General features: G+C 39.9%; 1 protein-coding gene across 1 annotated transcript in view; it reads left to right on the top strand.

Moving 5' to 3' along the window:
• Window positions 1-18,456: 18,456 nt before the first annotated feature.
• Window positions 18,457-27,500, top strand: part of lgr4 (leucine-rich repeat containing G protein-coupled receptor 4) — a 41,211-nt gene continuing 32,167 nt past the window's right edge. The window contains 1 exon segment of the mRNA XM_030765996.1: window positions 18,457-19,221. Coding sequence (XP_030621856.1) covers window positions 19,031-19,221 — 191 coding nt within the window. The 5' untranslated portion in view covers window positions 18,457-19,030.

The following is a 27,500-nucleotide window of genomic DNA, read 5'->3' as shown; positions in this document are numbered from 1 at the left end:
ACATTTTGTGCATTCTGATTTGAGAGCTCTATCTCATACGCACTAGGTTTTCTCATGCAGGTAGCAGACCATCCCAGGAGGGCTTCAAGAGCGTCTGATATTAGGTGAAATGTTTGGTGTAATAGGGGGCTCTGGGAAGTGCTGAGCCTTAGAGGATGAAACTCCACCCAAAATGACTCACTCTTAAAGACTGTCAGCTTTCTTTTTATCCGAGCGAGGTGTGAAGAGTTGAAAGGATGCAGGGATTTTGTTCATCATCTCTGAGAAAGACAGCCGTGATGGTATGAATACCTAGCTATCTGGAGACACTGGGAGAATCAATCAGGCTAATCAGTCCCACCAAATGGATCAATATTTCAGTCAGTGTATCAGTGCTAAAATGTAAGACAGAAGAGAGAAATCAGCATCGTCGACTGAGCTTAATAAAGGAGAATTACACAACATTCAAATTCGTTCATTCATTTCAGTCACAGACATAAGCTGAGGAATATTTGAGACGCAATATTTTATTTAGTCAGAAATCTGATAGGCATGAGAAAAAGAGACATTTTTGGCTCTTACGCTGGTTGCTTACACACATTAGTGAAGTGCCAAAAGTTCAGCAGCGCATGCAAAACAGATGAACGTTTATTCTCCTTAACAACAGTACACAATACAAAGTCATAACACCAACAAAGAAGAGATTACACATCTCAGAGACAAAAAATAAAAAATAAAAAGGAACCACCATCGTACGCAGGTTCAGTGCCGGCTGATCTCATCTCTATTGCATAGCTTTGAGGTTACCAGATAAGTGATGATAGGGGATTAGAATAAGAAGGAAAAGGCAAAAAAAAAAAAAAAAGAAAACAGAAAACGAGTAACAACAAGAAAGAAAACAGAATGTTTGATATGAGATTAAACGAAAGAGATTTTGGACATATTGTAAGCAATCCATTAAAAAAAAAGACCTTTTTGGAATCAAGTGGCGGCAAGCTTATCGTTAAAAAAAAAAAAAAATTTCCCAACTATTATTTTGAAAGCAAAAAGAAAAGAAGGAAATTCAAAAAAAAAAAAACAAAAACAAGGAGAACATCTCATAATAAAAAGGGGGAAGAGCAATCTTATCTTGAAACAAGCCATTGTTTAGAGATCTCTCAGATTCCTCTGAAGGACTTCCCTGGAATTGTAAAAAAAAAAAAAAAAAAAAAGGTACCGTGAGGGAATGTTCCAGACCAGGGCCGGCGCCGGGAGGGAGGGGGAGTCAAAAGGCCCCCCCCCCCGTCATTGCACCCTGCAGCCGGCCGACCGCAGTATAATGCAGTCATAATGCATGCTTTACGTAGCAATTACACATTAGTAATTACATATTTCCATTATGCAAGTGAAGAAATGTCACGGCCATAATGCTCTAACGCGGTGGGATGCATCATTTCTGTCATTTATTTACGCGGGTTATTTTCTTAAATTATTTCATGTGAGTATTAAGAATATTCCATACAGAGTTAGACTAGTTTTTCTTGGCATAGAAATTGATTAAACCAAAAAGGGAAAAAAAAAATGGTCCTTTTGTGCAGAAGTGCAACAATAACGAAGTTTTCACCGGGTGATAAGGCTGTTGAGCACAAGAGAATTGAAAGTGGTCATGTGGCTCTTATTGAAGTTTAGGGAAGAGACACAAAAACCAGAGTTTTATTTATTTATTTATTCATACAGGAATCTGACGTATTTCTGTTCTCCCATAGTCAATGTTCTGACCAACATCATCTGGAGCCCACTCACGAGCATGTTATCATAAGAAATTTAAAATATTGCATAGCCTTCTACCCCTGAAGCTGCCAGAGTGAGTGATTAAAAAACGATATTTGAGCTGAACGGCAACTTTGCGGGCTGACTGTGTATTACTGTAATAGTCAACACATCTCCCTGTACCTGCCATGGAGCTGCATTAAATCAGGAGCAAAGTAATACTCTTTCCATCTTCCCTCTGTCTGTATCTTTGTCACTCCTTCTCTCTCTCTGTCTCTCTCATTCTCTCTCTCTCCCTCTTTCTCTCTCTGTCTCTGTCTCTCTCTCTCTCTCTCTCTCTCTCTCACACACACACACACACACACACACGACAACAAGCACACCTTTGACCCCTCTATTTCAAAGGATCAAGCCTCTACAGAGCATAAGAGAGTTTCCTCCATCACGAGCAATTCAAAGGCATTTGCTTGTGTTTCGGTTTTCTTCGTTTGGTTTCTGCTGAAAGCTTCACTGAACGTATTTGAAGTTTATACTAAAGTCTTCTGATTTAGTGATTTTACTTTGTATAATATGGCCATGGCTCATGAAGCTCGATGTTAGATTAATTTATGATAGGTTATAGTACATTCATTCTTACAGAAGGCAGGGAAAAGCAGTGTCTTGTTTTACTGCCAGACTGTCAGACAGAATTTATAGCTATTTTCATTCGACCAGGTCGTGAAAGCAAAACACTGACATACTCTTTGGATTACTGGACATACTCTCTGGACACTCTTAGACCACAAAAAATATTAGTTCATTTCAAAGTGTTAATTGTCATAATGGACTCACATGTCCCTCCATCAGCGTCTTACAGAAAATCAAACAAATTTTCAAAACTCACAAGCTGAAAACAAATTAGAATCATAAAATTGGGTTAAAAGTCTAAAATGTTATGAAACTTCACTCTACCGTGCACTTGAAATATAAATATTCAGTTATATAAATGGACATGTATTTTAAAAAAAGATTAAAACAAACCACAAAAAGACTGTGATTAACATCTAGAAATAGTGAGAACCAAGAATAGAAGCAGAAAGAGGACTTTCATGTCATTCCTCCGAGAGACAGAGAGAGGGGGAGAGAATGAGTGATAGAGAAAGATGAGACAAGAACTAGCATGATAAACTCTAGGACTCATGTTGTATAAGGCTATGAGTCACACTGGCCCCATGGATCTTCAGAGATGTTGGGAAATCGTTTCATTGGCTCTCTACAGGGAGCAAGAGCTAAAAAAGGAGTGTGTGTGTGTGTGTGTGTGTGTGTGTGTGTGTGTGTGTGAGCAAGTCTTTTTGCTTGACGAACATTTGTCAGCGAGGACCTGAAGTGTGTGTGTGTGTGTGTGTGTGTGTGTGCCAATTAAATTTAAACATCAAAATGATATCAAGCCACTCTAAGCAACATCAAAAGGATTCTGTAATTTCACAACCCTATAACACGTCTTGATGTGACTTTTTTCAACAATCATTGCACATTTTTAATTCAGAACAGACTACACACTGTCTGTCTTCACTACTTGTCAACTGTTTTTGTTTGTTTGTTTGTTTGTTTTTTAATCAGCAGCTGTAGATATTTCTCTAAAAGCTTTAATATTTCTCCATGGTTTTGGAGTTTGGGGAATTTGTGGTAGTGATGGATCTACTCATGGAACACATGGAGCTTTTTTTTTCTTTAATTCACTTATCTATGGAGTTGCTGACTATGCTTTAAACTGGATCAGAGCTGTTTAATTGATTTTACTTTACTTGAGCCATGTGAGTGGATTTCCTGCTCTTCTAGCTCTTCTAAAGCAGTCCTTAGTGAAGTCAAGCTACTGAAAGGCTATTTTTTTTTTTCTGGTAACGTACAGTCACAGTGAGCTGAATCGTCGTGGCAACCTTTAAATGTTTCTGATAAGCAGATGATTACTTAGATAATGTTTTAGGTAACATAATGCAAAGGACTGAACAGTTCAATCATTTGTTGTGTAATACAGCAGCACAAGGACTATAAGCAGTCATGGTGTTTATACCCATGTAATATCTCTGCCTTTATTTTTAATTCCTGTGGTTTCTGATTCTCAGGAACAGGTCCAAATAAGTCTCGTATTTTGGTATGTTTGAAACCCAGCAGTAATCCAACTAAGTATTCCAACCAGCGCCATGGCGACAGAGAGGGTCATGAGTAACTGAGCTACAACAGCTTGCCTGCCTCTGATACCCTACATACTAATGACAGAATTCTCCCTGTTTCTCTCTCTCTCTCCAGCTGTTACTCCCTTTATTCTCTTTCTCTCTCTCTCTCTCTCTCTCTCTCTCTTGCTCTCTGAGAAGTAGAGAGAATGTGTGTGTGTGTGTGTGTGTGTGTGTGTGTGTGTGTGTGTGTGCTTGATCCCCATGTATATTATAAGTTCAAAGTTGTGAGGTTGCAAGCCTGGTTTCAGTGGATGGCAGGTGTCTTTGTTTCCTCAGTTTTATCTGTAAACTTTCATTTCAGGTGGTTTAGCACTGAATGAGTTTAGTGATTGAAATTCTCTCAAGAAACCGCAGATGATAAATAATGAAGCTGAGAATAAAATGGAGGAATGAAATTTGACAGTGTTTTGTTGTATTATAGTTTGATCCTCTTCTGTGTTTCTTGTTTTCTGCATGGTATTGTCATTTGTGATATGCATATATAAATTAAATAACATATGCAATAAGGTATATCTATAATCCATATCTGTATATGTATCTACATCTATACCTATAGGCCTATCTATATCCATATCTACATCCATATCTATATTCACATTTAAGCATCTATAGCTGTAGTAGCTTAGAAGCTTATAGATTCAAACAATGTTTTTTTCTTCTCTTCCTAGCTTCATTTCCAAAATGCTGCATTGTACAAAGCCACCAAACACTGATGTCAACCAGTGGCATTTCCTTCTTCTTCTTCTTCTTCTTCTTCTTCTTCTTCTTCTTTCTCACCTCCATCCTTCTTTGCCCCGTGAGGGTTTATTAGACCGCACTCTTCAGTGTGAATGGAACAGCTGTGTGTGCAGATAGGTGGTGAGTCATACACCTAAAACTCAATAGCTCCATGCAACATTCGCTGCGCGAGTCAGAGAAGGCGTACCTTTCTTTCCCTCATTCAGCTGTGTTCATGAAAACAACGGTACAAACTGTTCTGACTCACCTGATCTCCGGCTCTTTAAAGCTTCGCACTTAAAAATCGCCAGCTGTCGATCAACATTAACGTGTCGATTCCCCCGTTGCTGGGCCACCACCTCCTAGCTGTGCCTCTCTCTCTCTTTCCAGTCAGAGCTACATGGCAGTGCTTCTATAAAAACGACCTCGACCCGTTCGAATGCAAAGGGGAAAGTCGAACAAGCGCCGTAGAGCGGGAGCACCGAGTGAGACGTAAAAGACAGAAAACAAAGAGAAGTAAATCCCCTTTCGCTTTAGCTGTGACTTTCTTTTTCTCCTCACAGTGAGAGTGGGCATTTTAGTGGCATTCCTCATTTGAATGCTGTGAAACGGGGACATTTGAGTGGCATTCCTTGCTGATTTTTTTTAAATTCCTGTCCCCAGCTGTTGCTTCTCAATAATTTGTTCTGTTGAGACACAGTGTGGTTTTTTATTTGTTTGTTTATATATATATAATTTTTTTTTTTGTTCTGTTGATTTCCTACAAATACTGCTGCACAAAAAGAGGTCTTTACCTCCTGCATGCAGCAGAAGGTTGAGTTTTAAAACAGCCACAGTGATAGGGCATGGAACATTAAAAGCTTGAACATTTGAACACAAATTATGATTCATTTTTTGTTGTTGTCTTCTGTGTACAAATATCCATTACATGTCAAGCAATGAAAGCTTGGCATAGCTGGAGACATGGCAAACTCCTCTCTCTCTCTCTCTCTCTCTCTCTCTCTCTCTCTCTCTCTCCCTCCCCCCCCTCTCTATCTATCTATTTTTCTGTGAGTATGTCTGTCCTTCTGTCTGGCTGTCTGTCTGTCTGTTCTATTTGTCTCCCCGTGTCTAGTGAGTTTGCCTTTTACCTTTAAGCGGGTAGAAACATTCTTTGCATCTCCATTGAATCTATTGCTTTTTTGTCTGTTGTCTCAAGGTCGTGCAGCACTGTTTCCTATCCAGCATGTTCGTAGTCCGAGGTCTCATTTGCACTTCGTCGCTGTCTTGGTTTCCAACACTTTCTGCCACAGTACTCCTGGGCTTGTTAGGAAGCTGTTGCACTCACTTGCTCCTCGTCACACCTGCTGAGTGGAGCCAGGGCTGTGACCACGGTAATGACGAGGTCATACGTTTAATTAAGATGTTGTCCTGGTCTGTTCGTGTTTCCAGAGTCAGGTGATTGAGGTATGTTGGCAGTGCTCCGTTGGACATAGGAATGTGGGGGGCTAACAAGGCTCTATGAAGGACTTAATTGGTAGATCTTCATTGAACCTACTATAGGCTGAGTCAGTCTGTGAGGCTGATGGAAAATTATTTGCATCAGTTCTCATTTCTCTTGTCTAGTTCAGCATAAAGATTGTGTCAATAACAGAATGCCTAGCTACGGTGAGACACAAACACACACACACACACAAACACACACACACATACTCAAATACACATAGTGACACATTTGCTCTCATCCTTGACGAGTCACAAACACAAAAGAGACCTCAAAAGGTTTTACTGAAATGAGTTTTTCAATCATTTCCATCACATTTAAAAAGAAATTCATATTCAATGTGTTTCGCTCTGTTATATTATAGAGCGTCATGAATTCCCTTGGCCTTTTAAATTCAGTATTCGGTACTGACTATAATAACAGCATAGAGTATGAGCTCACAGTAATCACTATGACTCACCATCAGAAGACTAAATCCTTCTGGGTTTCAGGCCTCAACTGCTCATTAATGCATAGCAACAACCAAATACACAGAGGCACTTGAAGAATAGATGTGAAATTGTAAATGGAATTATTTCACCTTGATCCAGAAGCGAATGGCAGGTAATGCGTTGCAGGGTCTGTGAGATTGGACAGAATGAAAGTGTTGTATGAGGCAAACAGATCACAGGGTGCTAGACACGGGTAGCTATTAGAGCAATTTTCAACACTGAAATGTGTTATTTCCATGCAAAAAAAAAAAAGAAAAAAGATGATCCTTTTTATATTGCTTCCTTGCCTGAAGAAAGGTCAACAAGCCAGAATCACTTCAGTTCATGGACACTGGAAGACTTTATTGATGAGGTTAAAACATCCAGATGTCTGTGAGGGATATCATTACTCTCTTATTTTTGTGTCTCACACCATATTCATATCAGATTTATGAAACTATAACTGATGAGCACATATCCATTTGAATCTTTTAAATGTTATATATATATATATGTTACATTTATGTTATTGTCCTTAAATAATTCATAGTGTTTGGTCATTTGTATTAAATGCCATTTGTATGGCCCTGGTGTAGAACTGGTGTCACATGATGAGTAAATGACTTGTTCCAAAAATTCATAAACCCCCTTTTCCTAAACTGGAGCTGAAAGACAGAATCAGAAGCACAGATGCTCGTCCGGACACTGTGCAGATGTTTATCACACACACACAGACAAACACACACACAGAAAAAGAGTATGGTTATTGTGTCTCTGGTATGAGTATGCTGGGGGGCTGACCACATGAGTGGACCCCCGCATTACCACATCATCCACCAGACAACAGAGGTCTGACTGACTGACTGGACCGCACCAGGACCACACCAGACGTTCATTCATTTTCTGTTGCCTGAAAAACAAAAAAAAAGAACCTTCTACTCACTGAGTCACAAGCATGACCAGTGACAGTCATCTACTACAACTATAACTCAATGACCGGTCAAATTTTATACCTCATCTGTGTTTTTGTTGCTTGACAACTGGAGCTAAGGCAATAAAGACCTCTATTAGAGCAAGAATGGTGTAATTGGTAAATGAGACATACAGCATATGAGAAACATCCTCCCAACATAGATAAAAAACAGTCCAGTCTTCAATGGTTCCTTTCATTGATCTCTAAAAAAGAAGAGTGACAGAAAAAACGAGGGACAGCTGAATGTAAGACCACAAAGCCTCAAGGACATTTGCGCAATGTTGCCAGAGCAATGCGACAAATGTTTTGCACTCTGAAGGCGATAGCTGCGCTTTCAGTCTTTTGAAGGGATTAACCGTGCAATTTGTGAAATGAGCTTTACCCTCTCTTTCTCTCTCTCTCTCTCTCTCTCTCTGCTTCCTTCTTACATGGTTTGTGTCAGTAAGGTCTTTACATGTACTGACCACAGACAGAAAACAAAAGCTGTTTTGTAAAGACAGGATATTGACCGAGTGTCTATTATATGTTTGATGAGCATCAGGCATTTTGGGAAGGACAAAAGGGCAATTGGGGCAAAACAAGTAATGAGTGCCCCCCTGGGGGGAGCACACACATACATACACACACACACACACACACTCACATAGCCTTTAGGCCATCTCACGAGCTCTTTACATGGTTCTGTACCGGTTAGGTGTGGTGGAAAAATGAATTAACTATGTATGTGCCAAACTATGTTGCGTGCCAAATGTGTTTGGATATGGATTGCAAAATCACTGAAAATAATTTCTAACAATACTGATTTCTGCTGTGTGTATTTGACTGTGTCGTCTTTTTTTTAATCTTGTGTTTTCTTTTTTTCTCATCTACCTCAGTGTCCACACATTGAACAAAGTGTTCCCAAATCTCCCCAGTCATTATAGACCAATCGCTGGAGTATAACCACACCTGTTTAAAATATCAAATCAACAACAGAGGACGATGACATGTGGAGGAAATGGAGAAAACAGCAAACGGGGGACCAAAAAAAAAAAAAAAAGCTAATTGGTGAAACAGAGGCCTGCTAATTACCTTGCATTATCCCTGTTCATCTGAGTCTGATGGATCCAGAGATGGAGAGGCACATCACCTGGCAGGGCAGGGGAAACTACTGTCTGGGGAAGAGAAAGATGTTTTTTCCCTCTTTCTGTGGATGGATGTGATGGGAGTTGAGTGAGATGAGTCAACCTTTGCTCAGCAGGATAATGGGGATTAAATGTCTTTGGAGGATGTGTTTGTCTGACGTGCTTTACTGTGACGTGCAAGGAGGGGTCTTATTTCCCGATCTGATTACGGTCGACCCGTAGCCAGACAGATAGATAGTGGAGAAAGAGAGAGAGATAAAGATGAGTGGGAGAGGTTCAATGATCACTCTCTTTCTCTCTCTCTTTCTCTCTCTCTCTCTCTCTCTTTGGCTCTTTGTGTGTGTGTGTGTGTGTGTATTGGAAATAACTCTAACAGCACATTACACTGGCTTTTTTTTCTAGTTATTTCTTTCCATTTCTTACTAATTGATCAACACAATAACCTCCTACCTCCCCCCTGTCAGAGTAGGCTTAGAGTGAATGCTGATGGAAGTCATATCCAGGTAGGGTTACTGACAGCAGCAGGGCACAGGTTGTCATTAAGCACAGAGAGCTTATACAGACTCCTGTAATATTGTGTGTAATCCTGGCTTCATGTAAAGGTGAGCTATTGACTTGACCTTCGAAATCAAGAATCGGATATTTCAGATGACTTCATGGTACAGTTTTTAGCAGTTTAGGGTAAGAGGTTTAGTTCATTTGTGGCAGTCTTTGTGCAATATTTTTCTGGAGTTATTTCAAAAATAAAAATCCTCTGAATGTTTTGAAGATTTTTTTTTAATACAAGTCATTCCTCTATTATTGTTTTGGTGCAATGGAAAAAAATGTTGGGGCACTTAGTTCCTGTCTTGACCCATCTGCAGGATTGTCCCGAAGGAGCCACCTAAGGCTGTGTCAGAGAAATTAGGACCCAAACTCAGAGGCATCCCTGGAACACTCCAGCAAAATGTACAATATGAAATTTTTGGAATTTAAAAAGACTATTACAATTGTGATCAACAGTTAGCATTCAAATGTTAATGATTTTGGAATGTAAGAACAGTCATTGTGTATTAATTAGAAAAGGTTTGTGAGTGATAGAGAGAGATCGCTTGTGGTAGTTGGCATTTAACTGATTGTAACAGATCGTGGCTATAAAAAAAAAAAAAAAAAAAAAAAAAAAAGGACAGGGTTTTGTTTGTTCCAGAAATGATGAAAAAATTGTTTTCAGTGGTGAGCGAGTGAGTGGGTGGTGGAGTGACTCTGGACAGTATTTTGGAAATGTCAGGGTCGATTTTTGATCCCCGCTCCTCTCTCTGTCTGGAAATCTCACTTGTTTGCTAGTAAAACTGCAGTCATGGGAGGAGAAAGTTTGAGAAGCAGTGTTTGGGGTGCATTTTATCATGATTTGTCAGGCTTCTTACATCGGGAAAGTTATGACTTGTTGTGGTTTGTGGTTTGTGGTTTGTACTGGCTTAGAACCATTTGTCAGTGATGCAGTACGGGTTAAAGTGCTAATTTGTGACAAGCTTGAGAGATAGCTTTCGGGACAGTAGCCGCTGATTTACAGCACCCCTGTTCTCCGCACTTAGCACACCAGCCCCAGCTGTGCTTTAGCCAACTGCATGCCCTGACTTTTTGGCTCAGCCGTGATCATTTTCTTGAGGATTTGGAACGGAACTTAACCATAGCTCGGTCTGAAGCCGATTTTAAGCTCTGACATTTTGAGCAGAGGAGCTGTAAAGGATTTCATTGTTGATGCATATCGTGCAATAAATATGTAGAAACATGTAATCATACAAAACAGCACTTTTGTTCTTGTCAAATATATGCTCTACGCTGAAATGTGGATTCAGCTGCAAAATGCCACGCTCTGTTTGCAACAGGAGGTGAATATGTTTGCCTCAGTATCTTTTGAAAAACTCAATTATATTTCAGTCTCTCAGTGTAATCACTGCTTGATTTACTTGTCAATCGTGACTGCCTTAAAATTTCATTACCTGTGACGTGGGGTTTTGCGTGTCCCTGCTTAAACGTTTGTGCGCGCGAAAAACTGCAGTGTAACGGCCCCAAATACAATTTCTCATTCTATGAATCTGTCACGACTTCAGTCCTACAAGGCACTTTGGCATTTTGGTAAAATGACTTTGACGTCACTCTGTTCTGTTTGTTTTCAACATACATATCTACGTCTTATTTCCCACTCGCTCTTAAAACGCAATAGCATGTGTTTTCTCTCGTGTTTACCCTTTTCCACAAATTCTGGAAAAGGTATTGCTTTTTTTTTTTTTTTTTTCCCACTCTCCCTATGCTGGAGAGAGATGCAGCGTGAATTCGTTCACATTTTCTCTCAGTCATGCACAGGGTCATGTGGCTTAAGCCCTGTTCCCCTTGCAAACGCACTGGCTTTCAGTGTTTTCTGAATTTTTCATCATAAAGGCATCAAAGCGAAGCCGGGGGGCAAATCTGCATGTTCTCTGACGCCAGTCTTCGCTTTCGTCCAAGAGGGATACTTCTAATTGGGTTGTGAGGCAACATTCTTCTGCTTTATTCATGTTATTTTGCCTATTACTGAAGCATGCGGGTATATTTATTATAGCTGACTAAGTGACAGCTGACTGCTCAAGTAATGCTTCTAGCCTCTTACTTTTTCCAACTACCGAACACATAACTGATTTAGTATTTATGGATCAAATAGTTAATATTTTTGTATGTTTATCGAACTCCTGTCTTAATCATGCTGCTGGTCTCTCTGAAAAGAGTCAAATATGGTCATATCAGTGAGTTTGTTCCTCTAGTGTACCTTACATGAAACTGAAATAAACTGAGAAACAAGAAATGAACAAAGGGGGAAAAATGAAAAATGGGACACAGAGTTTTGTAGCCAAATTCTGTCAATATAGAATATGAACAAATAAATATTTCATGCATGTATAACCTGAGCCCAGTGCAAAATATATGGGTTTAATAACATGACTAATCTTATTTGCAAAATGTAGGGGAAAGAAAATCTCTCAATCACTTTTAAAGCTTTTTTTTGTGTCCAAGTGTGTGTGTGTTTGTGTGTGTGTGGGCGCGCGCGCGCGCGCATGCATCACCATGGAATACAACAGAGACAACTGCTTCAGGTTCCATTCTTTGACTGATTTGACTTGTTAAATTCATAACCAACATTTACCACCACCACCCCCCCCCCCACCCCCACCCCCAACCTTGACCCAAGGCCTTACCCACTGGGCTTCTGCCAAATGTTATTACAATGTGAGGAGGAAGACAAGTCGCGGTACCCTAGAGGAAAAGGCTATGGTTTGGTTTAGTCAAAATGAAGAGAAATTATAGCTGAGCCCTGAGGCAAACACTGTTAGGCACTCAACCACAAATATTGCAGTCTGCGTTATTATGATAGACTAGCAGACCAAAAATAGGCCTCACAAATATACTTAGTCCATATATCCTACCCTACTATAGCCATCTTGTGGTTGTTTACCCTGGTTTTACACAGAGTCTCGTGGGTGCAATTTCAGCTCTCTTGAACCCCAATGAAACGGCCTCCAACTCACCCTGATCTACAAGAGCATCCTCTGTTAATCCCACACACACACACACACACACACACAGAGTCCCTGTTCTCACTGGGCTGTCTGAGCAGCATGACGAATGAAATGAAATCAAATGAATGCAATGAAATTAAGTTTATTGAAATTCATGGCTATAGGGTATTATACATATATTTAAAAATCCCTAATGTGAGTTCTTCCTTTTGTGTCATTCTACTTTTAAAGGAAACATACTAGCTACTCTTCATGTGAGCAAATTTTCATAAGGACATCAGCAAGGGGCCTTACGTATGAGACCAAATGCAACCAGCAGGTGGCATGGTGAGACTACTTTGTGATCTGTGAATACACGATATATGTATAAATTCATACAGTGGGAGACGCCTCTGAGCATGAAGTTATCACAGGGTTTATCATAAAAATACGAGAAACAGTAGTTTTACATCCAAATATGTGATAACTTATAATCAAATATAGGATCATTTACAGTCAAGCGTATGATTGCATCCATTCATTCCTTTGCGTGTGTAAAGTGACGCAGAAACGATTCCTGCTGGCGTTTTGCTCTTAGTAGCACTGTCTTTGAAACTCCAGAGGGCAGCATTCATCCACATTTCATCACTTCATACACACAAGGCTTAAAAATGACCAATTATGAAAGGGGAGAAAAACTGAGTGAATGTTCGTGAGTGTGATGTACTACAGTAGCAATCACTGATTCCCATGGACCACAAGGTTGTTCATTTGTCGACTGTCTTCGTGAGTCTTTTTTGATGGTAAAGTCAGAGCTTTGCAATTCTTGAAGCTTTTATTTTTACACATTTATCACTGAATTGACGCATTTACATTTTTGTACAATCATGGAAGCTAAGGTCAATCCAAATTCAATAAGTTACAAAATGGTTATTTATTTTCTCCAGAGCTTGCATACAGAGTTGCTTCCTATTCTGACCCATCAGGAAATGAGATTGTTCAAAACAGGCTCGTTTTCAGTTTTCCATCTCTCCACCGGACATCCATATCTTCAACCCTGATGTACACAAGTGGGGTTTATTCACAATATTCAGGAAAAGTCGATAAACAAGGTTGTTAGCATGTTTATTTATTAATTAAAACTCAATACAACTATATATGAATAGTTTTTTTTAATCATCACATCCAACACAACACAAGAAATGATACTAAAACAAAAACAAATAAAAACAGAAGAAGAACACTAGAGTTTTTTGATTGTGTTACATAAAGAAAATGTGAAACATTTAGCTAGCCCTCAAATGGATTCAAATGACCAACTCTTTCTGAGGGGGGCATGGGGGCACTTCCTACAAATTACCTCACAGTCACGTTGGTCTTATTTTTAGTATTCTTGTTTATAGTGCACTGCAGTCACATCCTTTGAACATTTCTCAGTTTTTGTCATGAATCCGTATGGAAAGTGTGGCAACCAAAAAGGATGCATTGTTCACTTTCAGACATGAAATGGGTCTGGTACATACCTTCTGGGTACCTTTGAAGTCTGTTTCACCTGCACCTTTTCACACCTTCTCCTGAAGCTTATTCTGTTTTATAGCTACTGTCTCAGGACCGCTGTTTTGGACTTAAGAGTTATGTGAAGAGTTCTCTAGTGTACTGAGATCAATTTAACTCTATTCTCTGTCCTCTTTTGTAACTTGCTTTGAGCAAAAGCATCTGCCAAATTATTAAATGTAAATGCACGTTGTTGTTTTTTTAAGTGCAAGAAGTTCGTTCTGTAGTATACCCGTTTGGTGTATGTGTATGACAGTTTTTTTTAAATTCTGGGACACAAAATTCTTCACTTGCAAATCGGATTGGACCGTCTGAGACTTAAATTGTCCAAGATGAATCTAACAGTGGAGGCAACATTTTTGCCTCCACTGGGCCCTATAGCCTACCTCAGAGAAAAACGTTAAGTAAGACATAAGAATAAGTACATTAGAGATATGTGGGCCGCAACAAGGTTAAGCTCTTAGCCTGTTCCTCCTTTTTCTGCCTGTGTTACTCTCTGACAGAGTGGGCAAAGAACCGAGAATCCACTTTTAATGACTGTACATTTGTGTAATTATTCATGTCACCTGGGGTAATAGACTTAGTCAGTGTCTCAGTCAGAGAGGCAGCGGATTCAAAACGGTGGATATTGTGCAATGTTCCTCAACCAAGACAAGTAAGAAATAATTAGAAGACCACAAGCCCAGAGGGGGAAAACTAATTAATTTAAGTTTGTCTCGCCCAAATATTAAGTATTAGTTATAAAAAAAAATCGGTTTGAAAGTCTGATGGTTTGGCACTGTATTTAATTTTTATATAATTCATGGAAGGTGTGTTTGCTTTTTTTATTCTATTTGAAACATGTTAAAGGATTGGTATTTCTTACAGAGGTGAAAGGAAATTTTGATCTTGCTGGTAAAAATAATTTGATGATCTTTTCCACAATCTCTCAAAAAAGACATTATGACAGCCGCTGCATATTTAAAGTCTAACAGCATGTTTTAAATGGAAAGAGAGAGAGAGGGAGAGAGAGAAAAGGATGGTGAGACTGAAGGAGAGATAGGAAAAGGGAGAGATTAAGAACTGCTTAGATATTTGAATCGGGCATTTATTTTTTTTCTCTTAAATACTAAATGACCTTGCATTTGAATGTTGTATTGAACTCATACTTATAAAACTGATTCACAAGCCTCCTCCTCTGAGAGCCAAAGTACGGCTTGAACACACCCATACATTTCCTTTAGTTTTCCTAAACCTTGTGTATAATATCTTCCCTGAGTTATCAGAAAATAACATTTTTTTCTGATTACCAGTACAAATTACAGTATGTGTTTTTAACATGGTTGAGGTTAATGAGTTCCCTCTAATTTTTATGTCTCGTCCCTCCTTTGTTTGACTTGTTTTACAGCATTATGTTGGTTTGTTGGTTTCTTAGTTTTCAGGCTGCGTGGGAAACATGCCGTAAGGATGCGTTACTAATTGTAGTTTTTGAGGGAAATTGTTTACTGATCTAGAGATCATCAATTTGATTCTCCAAATAGAAAAAAAAAAAAAAAAATTCCCAAAAGTTACAGTTTCAGAAAATATTTTCCGAACAGAACTGCGTTTCCGTTCCCAACTCGAAGTTGACTCTTGGTGAGTGGTGAGTGATTATACCAGAACAATCATAAACAGGCCGTGAAACACACCATCATTCCAGTCGTGTGCAAGTTATGAGACAGAAAATCGGAATGTTTCCAATTCTTGGCAAGAGTGACACCTGAGTGAAGAAATATAGGTAGAAATCTAAAAAAAAAAAAACCCTCAAAAAAAAAAGGTAGATAGAAGTTAGAAAAGTGTCTGAAAAGTCTGGGGTTCAGAGAGACATGTGTCTGAGGTTTAGACTGAGATTTCTTTCCTTGAAACCTCTCCCATCCCTTAATCTAAACATTAACAGGCTAAACAACGGTTTAAGCATGGAATGTTGTTTGGTAAGCCTACAACACGTGTGGATGTGTTGTGAATAATCATTAACATAACAATAACTGATAAAATCACATAGGTTATGGCTCTATTTGTTAGTCAGAGATGAATATTCAGAACATAAGTGATGCTCTTAAATGGAGCTCTGTTTCACCTTATTGTTGTGTCTTATTCTCCCTCTCTCTCTTCCCCTCTGTCTCACAGCTTTGATAAACCTGTTTTGATAGTCACTGTCTATTTGAGAGGGGATCTTGATAGGTGCCATTCAAATGCACTGTCCTTGCTGTCATTTCCTCTTAAAGCCATCTATCATAACAAGCTGCACAGGTGTCTTTTCACAGCTCTTCTTGCCAGTGCTGCTTATGCAAATAGCATTTGCATGAAAAGTCACTGCTTCGTAGCCTCTTCCTCTCTATTGAAATGGATGACAGTTTCTGGGACAATTAGTAATCATATATGACCAGATGTGGAAAGATACGTTTCTAATTAGCATTGTTGAAGATGTTCAAAATCTTCCCAAATGCTTGATTATATCTTTTTTTTTTAAATCCCTGATAGAAATTATGTTTGTGTATGGATTAAAAATTGAAGCTCTACAATGCAATGTTTTACAGCGATGTTTAGAAATCAAAGTACAAAACATCAATAACCAAAGTTCTAACTCTAAAATGATTTAGAGTTCTCTGTCGTGTAACTGAGACATGTACATTTGTGCAACGACCTTGTACTGCTGGTGTGTTCGTATGTGAGATACAAACTTGTTGCCCCGTTCCCCTTTTTCATTTATATCGTTTAAATACATTGTTTCATTCATAGATCAAAAAATGAAGCATTAAGTACCTGAGAGTCTAGGTATTAATGATCTGTGGTTGTGTGAAACTAATAAAAGGCCTAGTATTATTTTCAGCACTGTTCTGTATCTGGGGTTGTCCCCGCAGGCGTCTGAGCTGAGCAGAAAATATGATAAAACACTGCAAAATAACATAGTCAAATGCAATAGAACGATAGTCACACAATGCACTGTTCTGGAAGATAAGATAATACATTGTAGTCTATAGTCTAGACAAATATCAGCTTGTAAAAGCAAGGCCTGGTGATATTTGATAAACTAGACGTCAGTGGAACAATGTTTCTGTCAGAGAAGGAGACATATAAGGAAGGCTTCGCGACTTTGAGACTGACTTTTCTGACATTTCTACTGGACACTTTCTTTTCGGCATTTTAGTTTCAAGCTGAATGTTGTTCTAATCCTAAAATGGCATTTAAGTGTGCACGTAGGATTATGAGGTCACCTCCAAAGACGTCTTCATGATATTTTTAATTCTTGGACTGAAAGAAGTCCAATTTGAAAAAACAAACAACCAAACAAATAATTAAAATTAAAAAAAAAAAAACAATACAGTAAAATCTTGAGAATACAAATCTCTGAAGAAAACAATAAATTGTTTATCAGAGCAAATTAAGTCGTAGAACAATGGTTTCCTATGCACTGCTGCTGAAAAATGATAATGCATGAACATCCTTTTTTTCCCCCACTTTGCCCTTGGGAAAAGTTCGTGTCATTTGAACAATCAAACTGAGAACTTTTTATTCCACTGTGCCTGCTGTATCCATGCAACAAGAAACAAACAAACAAAAGTTTACTGGGTGTACTATCAGTAATTTAACCATATAGCATATCATAAGAACGATCATAAACAAAAATCTGTTGCATTGAGCTACCAACAAAGAAATAAGTTGCAAATGTTCTGTTTACAGCTTTATTTCTTCGTTGTTTGATAGCTCCTATTCATTGCTGAATTAGTTAATTTAATAATACAAACAGCTGTCGTTTTTACAAGCTTTCAAGGAGACTCACAAGATCTGATTTTTGCCTGAAAAGGCAATATGTACTGATATAGAAACTGGAGTACCAGAGATGCCATACTCGCTGTCTGAAAAGAGTCTTAAACACGGACTGAAAGTTCAGAGAATATTCGCAACAGGTGCATTTGAACCATTTGAAACGCTTTTACTGTATACAGAAACTCTTATAAAAGTATAGATACATATAACTTTTTATGAGCGGGGTAAAGCCAGTTATTACGTACATACAGTTGACCTGATCGAGAAATGCAATAACGGACGAGTTTAAATCAAATCAGTGCAATACAGTATTAACTCGTCACTATGCCTTTGATTATTATTACAGCGCTATTAAGCTTTAACGGTGTTTGTTTATGTTTAACTTTGAAACTGTAGGAACGTGGTCTGGATGAGCGAGTGAGAAATTCTAAATCAATAGGGTAGAATTGTGATACGTTATCATGGGGCAATGAGATAGATTTAGTAGTTTAGTGGAGGACTTAATACATGGGTAGATGTTTGATTACCGATTAAACCTCCATAGACTACGACAATACTGCACAAATCAAAGAACTGAATGATTATGGATATCTTGCATCCAGATTGTGCTTTGAGTAGTCGACTTGTCAGGGCCTTTCTTCAAGTGGGGCAATATCAACTGTTCACTCTTTTGAATAATCACCGTGAAAACTCTTCAGCTACAATCATCCTACAGCTGTATGTAAACCATAAGCTGGCGGTAGCAAGTCATTAATATGTACGTTGCTATTAACATATTCAGAGGATTGTGTAGCCTGACTGGCTGTCCTGCTGAAGCTTCGAACGAGTGAAGAAATAGCGGGGCAGTATCGCGGGTGGTTGGAGGAATCAGGGGAGGAAACGTGAGGAATGGCTGAGAGCTGACCGTGTTTTGCTACAGGAAACAAATCAGAAAGAGGAAAAGAGAGTGAAAACACTGCAAGCGACGTGTTGTTGTCGCGGTTTTGACTACTCTTCCTTGTCAGTGGACGTCAAATAAGCGTTGATTCGACTGGAATCCTGTTCCAAGGTAGAAACGAACACGGGGAAAGAGACTAAAGGTGTTTATTTGTATCTGGTTCATGCTGCCTGGTTTTACGAGGTCTGCACTCTATGCAGAATGAACGTTGACTGGCCCGATGTGCTTATCGATTTGCTAAAATAAGGTGAGATTTCTCATTTTGAAACGACGGGTGCCTGTGGAAAATTATAGACAGAATGTGCTTATCGTATGGGAGACTGAAATGCAAAGAGACGTTTTGTGTATTTAAATGATTTATCGAATTTGAACAAGCCCCCTGTAGTTATTCAACTGGATAAAGCCGTATGAGTGGCTGATTGTCCTTACTTAGGGGGAAACCGCGAACAAGAATAATTAGTCGCCCTCTTTACATAAAACGGACTTAAAAACACAACAAACAGGCCCTTGTGGCTTATTTCGATTAAACGACGACAATGCCCTTGTTGACGATTCGGATACTGGTGCTTGGATTGTGTATATTACAACATGGTGCTGTTGGACAAGGACAATCTACTCCGGCAACATGCTCGCCGCTTTGCCGCTGCGATGAAGACGGAGGTGCGGATTGCTCTGGAAGGGGACTGACTGCCGTCCCGAGCGGACTCAGCGCATTTACTTATTATCTGTAAGTAGGCTTCTACAACTTATAAATAAAACCTTATGGATTTTCAGATCTTGTAATTCAAACCGATACAGTTTGGTTAATGTCAGTACATGTGAGGTGCAGTAGGCTCAAGCAGACATTGACGTGATCGAAAGTAACACGGTAAACTTTTATAGAATCGAGTTAGATGGCAAAACAAGAGGGCGTTTGCATATTATATATTAGCTAGTTATTTAGTTAATGTAAAACATTTCCATCAACAAAGTTACGTGGTGAATGAACAGAGGGAAAGCTAGAGAAAGATCCAGCAGCAATACAGATATCTGTGTGCAGAAATTATTAAAATAAAACCAAGTTAATTTCGCATGATATAAAACATCGTCTAAAAGGTGTTAAAATTAATCTGCTGACAAGTTCATGCTGTCCAGTAAGAGTTTGTGTGTGGATCACTGTGGTCCTGTGGTTAACCTGGCAAACAAGTTAGTTTTTGCCGGCAAGTCAACTAGCTTTTTTTCCCCCTCTGTGCAGCCGGTCCAGAACTGTAAAAGAGATATGTTGATTTTCTAATCCATAATCAACAATTAAGTTAAAATGCGGGAGAGGAACACATTTATTTTCAACCTCCCCCACGCTGTCACTAAATAATATGAAACCCACATCATTCTTAGTGTGGAGTTAGTCCAAATAATCTAGGATGGTTTTGATTACATAATAACCCATTAATATTAAAAAAAAATGAAAGGTCAAATCTTATAAAACAAGCCCCATTTTATGATTAGTAATGAAAACATCTCAGATGGCTAGATGAGGTGCAGCAAGACATCAGCATAGCAGAAAGAAGACTTTTGAGTATGTTGTGTTCACTGAGACGGAAAGTGGTTTTTTTTTTTTTCCCTCCTTGAAGAACTCAACCTTTTTGTTCTGTAGGTATCTAAGACTGTGAGGGGGGGGTTGGGTAAGCGTGCAGATCCTAACGATCAGAATACAGTGGTAACAGAACAACTTGCCAGATTCGTCCCTAATAAATCAATTTGTGTTTCCCTGCACACTTCATAGAATCATCACAGAGCTGAGAGTCTTTACTATTCTAGTGGCTTAATATCTGCCTGCTTTAGTTTGTGTTCCACCCACAGATTTTCCTGCTGTCAACACTGTGGTGAGAAAGCATGCCAAAGCTCACTCCAGCATCCATAAATCATGAGACAAGTATCATTAGATTGGACAGGTTCAGATTGTGTTTTCACTTTGTTAGGATTGAGTGTCTTGCTAGGAGCCAATACTTTGCGGAGTATATCTCTAAGTATAGCGAGAGTTGGTTTGAGTTTTTTTTTTTGGTCAGAACACATTTGAAACATGCCACTTGTACATTCGTTTCACTTTCAAGTTGTTCTTTGTTCTCAACATCTGTTAGATTTATTGTTTGCATCATTTTATGGAATTGGTAGCGAATGGGAAATATCGGTGTTCATATCTGAGTTGGTGGTTTGCTCTTGCCAGACGAGCGTTACCTGGAGAAAAGGCCAAACCTGACCTGGGAAAGACAAGAAGAGGAGAAAAACAGATAAAGGGAAAGACAGGGGAAAGGAGAGGAAAGAAAAACAGAGGAACGGACAGAGTGCCCATTTGGAAGATAGACTGATGGACAGCCAGAGCTGTCTTTGCCAAGTTGTATCATGAAACCTGGTGCCAGTCTAAGCCTGGTGCTGAGAAGTGATAAGGCCCTAACTGAAATGAATGTGTTCACACTCGGTGTCTGAGAGGCTGTCGTAAATAACCGCTCACTGATGTGCACGATTACATTAGATGGATATTAGACGCGTTGAAAAGTTAACGTGCAGATGAGAGTGGATGTATATGTCCTTTTTATTGGTCCGGTAGCCTCTTGGAACCGGATTTTCTTTTAATAATACAATTGTTTCTTGAGGGAGCGATTATTGTTTTTTGAGTCAAAATACATATTTAAAAACATCCTGTGGTACCAACCTCCCAAAGTGATTTATTGCTGATTTATTGATTGCCGTATCTGATATTTCTTTTAACTCATTATAAATCCATTCATAACTTGTGATAACCTTATTCTGCACACAACGTGAGTCTTGGCCCTCTGGACGTTCAGTGAGGGCAGCTCCCAGACTGGCACAAATTTCAACGTGTGTCCGTGATCTGAGATCCAAGCTGGAACCCAGCCAGATGTATTTCTGTTTGGCTCTATGGGTTTGCACGGTTTATTGCATTTCTGGTATTTATTTATGTCATTGATAATAGAGGGGCAGGTCAGTTAGTCCCCAGATTCCCTTAGTGGTGCCGCCTCTGTGTCTGACACAGCCACGGCAGAGAGAGAGAGTGAGAGAGAGAGAGAGAGACGGAGGGAGGGAGCTGGACAAAGAAACTTTTAAAGGGACAGAGAGAAAGAAAGAGAGAGAGAAAGAGAGAGAGAGAGAGAGAGAGAGAGAGAGAGAGAGAGAGAGAGAGAGAGCAGGATTTGTAGTGGATGTGTACATGGGTGAGAGTGGGTGGGTAGGTGGGTGGATGGATCTAGTTGATGATTATTCTTGCTTGGTGCAGATAGCAGGTTTGGAGTCTGCGCGTTTAATAAGATTTGCACTGTTTAACAGGTCATTGTGCAACACCTGGGTTAATCATCATACACCTCTGAGGCACGGCGTTGTAGACAGAGAGAAACTCCACTTCAGAGCCGAGGCTTAAGGAGTAAATACGTGTGGCCGTGTCATTGAACAGGAATGAATCCTTGACCTTGAGTCTAACTGTATGGGCGTATTGCAACGTTACACATAATCTCCAATGAATAGGAATTTGTAACATTACATTACACTGTAGCATTGGCAGACTCCAGCTTGCTGTGTACAAAGCAGGCTTTCACTTGCTGCTATTGAGATAGAGCATCTAGAGCGCATAGAGACTCTACATGGCGTGCAAATTCTTTATAGAGGTCAAGTTTGAACACCTCTTCCAGTCACGTTTGTTCCGTCATAATTGAAATACAGTTAGATTCTCACACAGCCCCTTTATACAGTAACCTGTGCTGCTTATATGTCCATATGCTGCAGTGTAATATTTTCAGCTGTGGTTTAAAGATTGTCTAATGAAAAAATGGGGGGGGGACCCCAAATGTGTGGAGTTTTAAAAAGAAAAAATATCAAATAAATGCAAGGTGGGATCCATCTGCTCTGGCACTGATTTCACAAACTTACAAACTGACTCATTACGCTAATTAAACCAAGCGAATATTAGACCCGCGTCTCACAGCCAGCTCTGGGTGGTGTGTGGAGGAATTCCCCCAGCTCTTGCACCGCTGGGATATCCTCCGTAACCATCCATCCACACTCCATTAGCTGCCCCTTGTGTCAGATTCGGTTAAGCGCCACAGAATCAGGAGCCTGGAACAGTCCTTTGTGTGTCAAGAACAAAACAGAGACGCCATGTTTTTCTTTTTTTTTTTTCCCCTTTTTTCTTTTTTGTTTTCTCCGTTTGAGGAAAAAGCAGGGGAAAGGTTGTAGTTCACTAGCTCAGTCAGATGGAACCCTCTGCTCATTTCTGTGTGCCTTTTTTGACCGAACACCTCAGTGGACGTAGGGTGTAGGTTAGAGCACTCTTCACGCGAGATATGAGGGACGAAAAGCAGCCTTACATAAACTGTTACTCAGATATGGGAACCTTTCCAAGGAAAACTGTTTCACCAGTGTTTCAGTTACGGTCTACCGTGAGCATGAAGTTGACTTTAAGATGATATTCTTAAGGGGTACGTTAACCCCTGCCTTTAAATGATACCCTGTTTTCATTGAATTGAATTGTAAATTATATCAGATTAAAGTAAAAAAAAACAAAAGAAGGAGATTAAACTAAAATCACACGAATGACTTGGGGTGGTTTCTGTTTTGTACTGGTTGCTAAGTTACAGAGATTTAGCTATTGCTTGTAAAAACTTCATAGATTAACTGTCACTCTTACCAGCCACTGTGACAAAAAAAAGATATTACTTTTACATGTAATTTTGTCTTCTTGTAATATTTCGCATACTATGTAACACATGAAGTGTTAACTCTACAAGAACTTGTTGAGGTCCCGACGCCGGATCCCCTCGATGATGTTGTGAAACGTAGCATTGAAATGTGGAGTTGAATTGGTTATGAAGAAGACAAGCTCATTATTAATCAGTAATGAGATACATTTTGACTGGACAATCCATGCTGCTGACTGAGCAGGTATTTTCAAATAGGTCACAGAGTTTTTCGTGAACTCGTAGTTGTAAATTTTGTGTGGAAAGGGCCTGACTGTGTCCTGTCATGTTGCACGACAAAATTAGAGTCTTTATGGTTTTGCTTTACTCGTGAATGTTATTTTTGGTTCCTTACCTGAGTCAATTATCATCACCAGCCTTGCCTTCAGGTTATTTGTGAACATTGTGAATTTGCCACTCTTCACTGCTAACAAAAAAAAAAAAAAAAAAGTTTGAGTCCTCAACCCGAAGCTCCAAGGCAAAGTTGGATATCGTAAAAGCCAAGTTTTTTTTTTTTTTTTTCTCCAGAGTACGAAATGCTTCCAAACACCCCTCACAGAGACATGACACACACAAACACACACACATACACAAACACACACACACACACACACACACACACATGCACACGCATTGACTCACACTAGCGCTGGGGTTATGAGAGGGGAGCAAAAGGAGGGGGGGGAGAGGGGGGGTTACCAAGAGAGCTCTGTTGGCTCTGTCCCTCTGTACAAGGTTAAGGCACATGCTTGTTCCTGACAGCTTTTTAGGTTTTAACTCTGAGACATATCCTCTTCAAGCCCCTCAAATATCTAAAGGGTGGATGCAATGCAGCTGTCTTTCTCTCTCTCTCTCTCTCTCTGTCTCTTCTCTCTCCGTCTCTGTTTGTCTGTCTCTCTTTCTCTCTCTCTCTTGCTCTAGCTCTCTCTCTCTCTCTCTCTCTCTCTCCCTCGCTCTCTTTCTCTCTTTGTTTCTCTTGTTGCTCTCACCTTTCATTCTCTCACCCCCTTCTACCCCCACGTTTGCCTTCACTCACTACCTCTTTCTCCCTCTCTACCAGACACACTACTTAGTGGTTTCTGAAAGGTTCTTCACACCGTTTCTTCCCTTCTCTCTCTCTCTCTCTCTCTCTCTCTTTTCTGTCTCTCTCATGCACTGTCCATCTATGCGTCACTCTGTATCTCTCTCACTCTTTCTTTCTCCTTCCTCCCCTCTGTCCTCTGCCAGTGTTCTCTTTTTTTTTTTTTTCCTTGATTCTTAGGTCTCTTTGTCTTGTTCTGTCTCTTTCTCAGGGCTGAGAAGTCATAATCATCAGTGAGATAGATTACAGCCGTATTCTACCGTCAAGTTTTGAGCGACGGAAAGAGAGTTTATTGCATTGCCAGTGTTTTCTATTAGTAATTCCTCGCGTTGGAACCCAGGAGAAGCACAAAATTCTTTCTATCCCTCCCAGTATATCCCTGTCTTATTTTCCTGTCTGTCTGCCCAGATATGCTGCACTCTCAGTGGCTCTTACTCCTTTGTGCCACTGGTACATCTTTTAGAATGGAGTGTAATTGAAGAGCAGAATGCGTGGTATCCACTATGACACATACTCAACCAGAGACAGTGAGTCCCCAGAATCCAAACAATCCCAGCAAGCATTATAATCCCAGTCTGGTGTCTGTCCATTGTGTACAATGGTTAGTCTCCAGGAGAGGAGCAGAGGACTTAAAAAGAGAAACGGATGTGTCTTCTGCCCAGAGATTCCAGTAAGAGACTATTAAACGTGGCACCTCTCTCCTCCATCCTAAATGGGTGCGTTCCCAGTCAAACTGTGCGTGTGCCTGCTTTGTGTGTGCACATGTGCATGTGCCTGTGTATGTGTGCGCGTGTGCGTGCGTGTGCGTGCGTGTGCGTGCGTGTGTGTGCGTGTGTGTGTGTGCGTGTGTGTGTGTGTGTGTGTGTGGTCGTGCGTGGTGCCACTGGTTTGACATTTCCTCTTTTCCCTCCCTGTGTGGCTCCTCAGGGCCTCCTCAGGCACAGCGTCTGTCATCATACTGTGGCCCTCTCACGAAACTTACTTCCTGACCTGCCGCTGACCCTCTCTACCCCTGCCATCTGTCCCCCCGGTGCCCTCGCCTCGTCAACACGCGCTGCCTCCGCTCAGGAGTGTGTGTGTGTGTGTGTGTGTGTGTGTTTGTGTTAGTGTCTTTGTCGTTGCACTTGCTCTTAACGTTTACTTTAAAGTGTTTTGGCCTTGAAAATATCAGGTATCAGAGACAATAATGCCAATAATCAACGCATACGGCTCTTAAAAATGCCAAGTTTAACCAACTTTAATTTTTAGAGAATTTTACAGCTTTTCTGAACAGATTAAATGTGTCAGTTAGGCACAAAAATCGACTTTATGCAAAAAAGTTGTGAAGTAAATTACCTTGTAATTTCAAATGAAGGATTTTTTTTTTTAAACAGTGCTAGACAAGAGCCATGCATTTTGACAGAATCCCCTGCTTAGACGTATCGTTTCTCCTTCACACCCTCCACCCTTTAAAGAAGATTTTAGAATTGAAATAGCAGAATGAACACATTCTTTTAATCAGTTTTAACAGCTCTGTCATAGGAGTCTGCTTTTACTCCCCCAACAACATGCATGGCACTGTTTTGTTTCCGTCGTTTCCATGGTGATTTCGACAGAAACTGATCCCTGTGAATCTCCGACCAAGTTAACACTAAATGTCCTTAATACCAATATACTTACTTTCTCAAGGGGCTTATGTATGTTAAGTTCTGTTTGGAACCGTGCATTGTCACACTGAGTGCTCATGTTACAAGGAACAACAATTAAGTGATTTCACAAGTTTGAAATACGAAAGCACAACCTAACAGTCCGTACCAACTCTGCAATTAAAATATTCCACGTTCATACACAGAAACACGTTTCAAAACAGAAACATGCAAATGAAAAGGACGTGTCGCATAACGTGTAATTTTTGGATCTTTTGCTAATGTGAAAACCAACGTGTCTTTGTTTCGAGAGCCTGAGACACAATCGGTAAGAACCGATTTAATCTGTTGGCTTGACTGAATAAGAGTTATCATTCTATTGCCAATGACCCTGAAACTTTTTCCACTCCCCAGATATTTCCATTGGGCCTTTAAAAAATGGACGTCTCGTGAACTGTTTGCTTAATGATTAATTTGAAAGACAGAGATATGAAATCCGCTAAAAGCTCTCCGACGGTCCAGAGGCTGCTGCTGCTTCTGCAGCTGGTTCATCGTTTTGTTGTGTTCCAGACAAGTTGCTATAGTAATTAATGGAGTTAATTTATTTGATGTTTGCTTCCCTCAGCCATAGTGCAAATGTCTGTCGTTTTACAGCATGATTTATATAGCGGACAGTAAACAGATTGAATGCATTGAATGATGAACTCTGAGATCATCAGAGAGGAATGAAGTGGAGAGAGAGAGAGAGAGAGAGAGAGATGAGATGGGAAAAAAGAAAAAGGGAGGGATGTGCAGAAGGATAAATAGAGGGATCAACAAGATACAAGAGGACACATACAGAAAGCATGTGTGTGTGAGAAAGAGAGAGAGAGAGAGAGAGAGAGAGAGAGAGAGAGAGAAATTTAGGGAAAATTCTGATGAATAAGCACAAACACACTGATGACACACACACACATACACAGACACACACAGACACACACATAGGTGGAGAAGTAGACAGGTCCCTACACAGGAACATTGCAAGACTCTGTGGTCTCAGAGGAATGTGAAATGGCTTCCCAGAAGGCTGGCTTTGTTTGGGTTTAGTTCCCACTGTGCTTCCGTCCAGTCCAGTCCAGTCCAGTCCACAAGCCCTGGAAAGAGAGAGAGAGAGAGAGTTTAAAAAAATAGCACTCAACAGTATGTGATGACCTAGGTGAAGGTAAACACTACGCCAACAGTTTGAGTTAAAATAAGAATTCAAATTGAATGTAACTTTTTTATTTGTATAACTTAGTTTATCATTTACAGAACTGTCCGTGCAGTAAATGCAGTGACGGGAACGTCCGCGTCACCCCACTGTCTGATCAGGAACTGCATCTAAAGTGCAATTCCTCTTGTGTTTCTGTTTAAACATCCTCAATGTAAAGTGATGACTGAAGCAAACAGTAGCTTGTGTTGGCTTGTGTACAAACGCACAAGTGAAGTCGTTTTTAACTATCGTATAGCTGACCAAAAACATGTTTTTTTTTTAATACACACAGCCTTATCAATCTAATGCATTATCTCCTGTGCTAATCCAGCGTGAGTTGGATCT

The sequence above is a fragment of the Chanos chanos genome, chromosome 2, assembly GCF_902362185.1.
Source record: "Chanos chanos chromosome 2, fChaCha1.1, whole genome shotgun sequence".
NCBI lineage: Eukaryota > Metazoa > Chordata > Actinopteri > Gonorynchiformes > Chanidae > Chanos > Chanos chanos.
The sequence above is the reverse complement of the archived record's forward strand: the minus strand, read 5'-3'. Positions and strand labels throughout refer to the sequence as shown.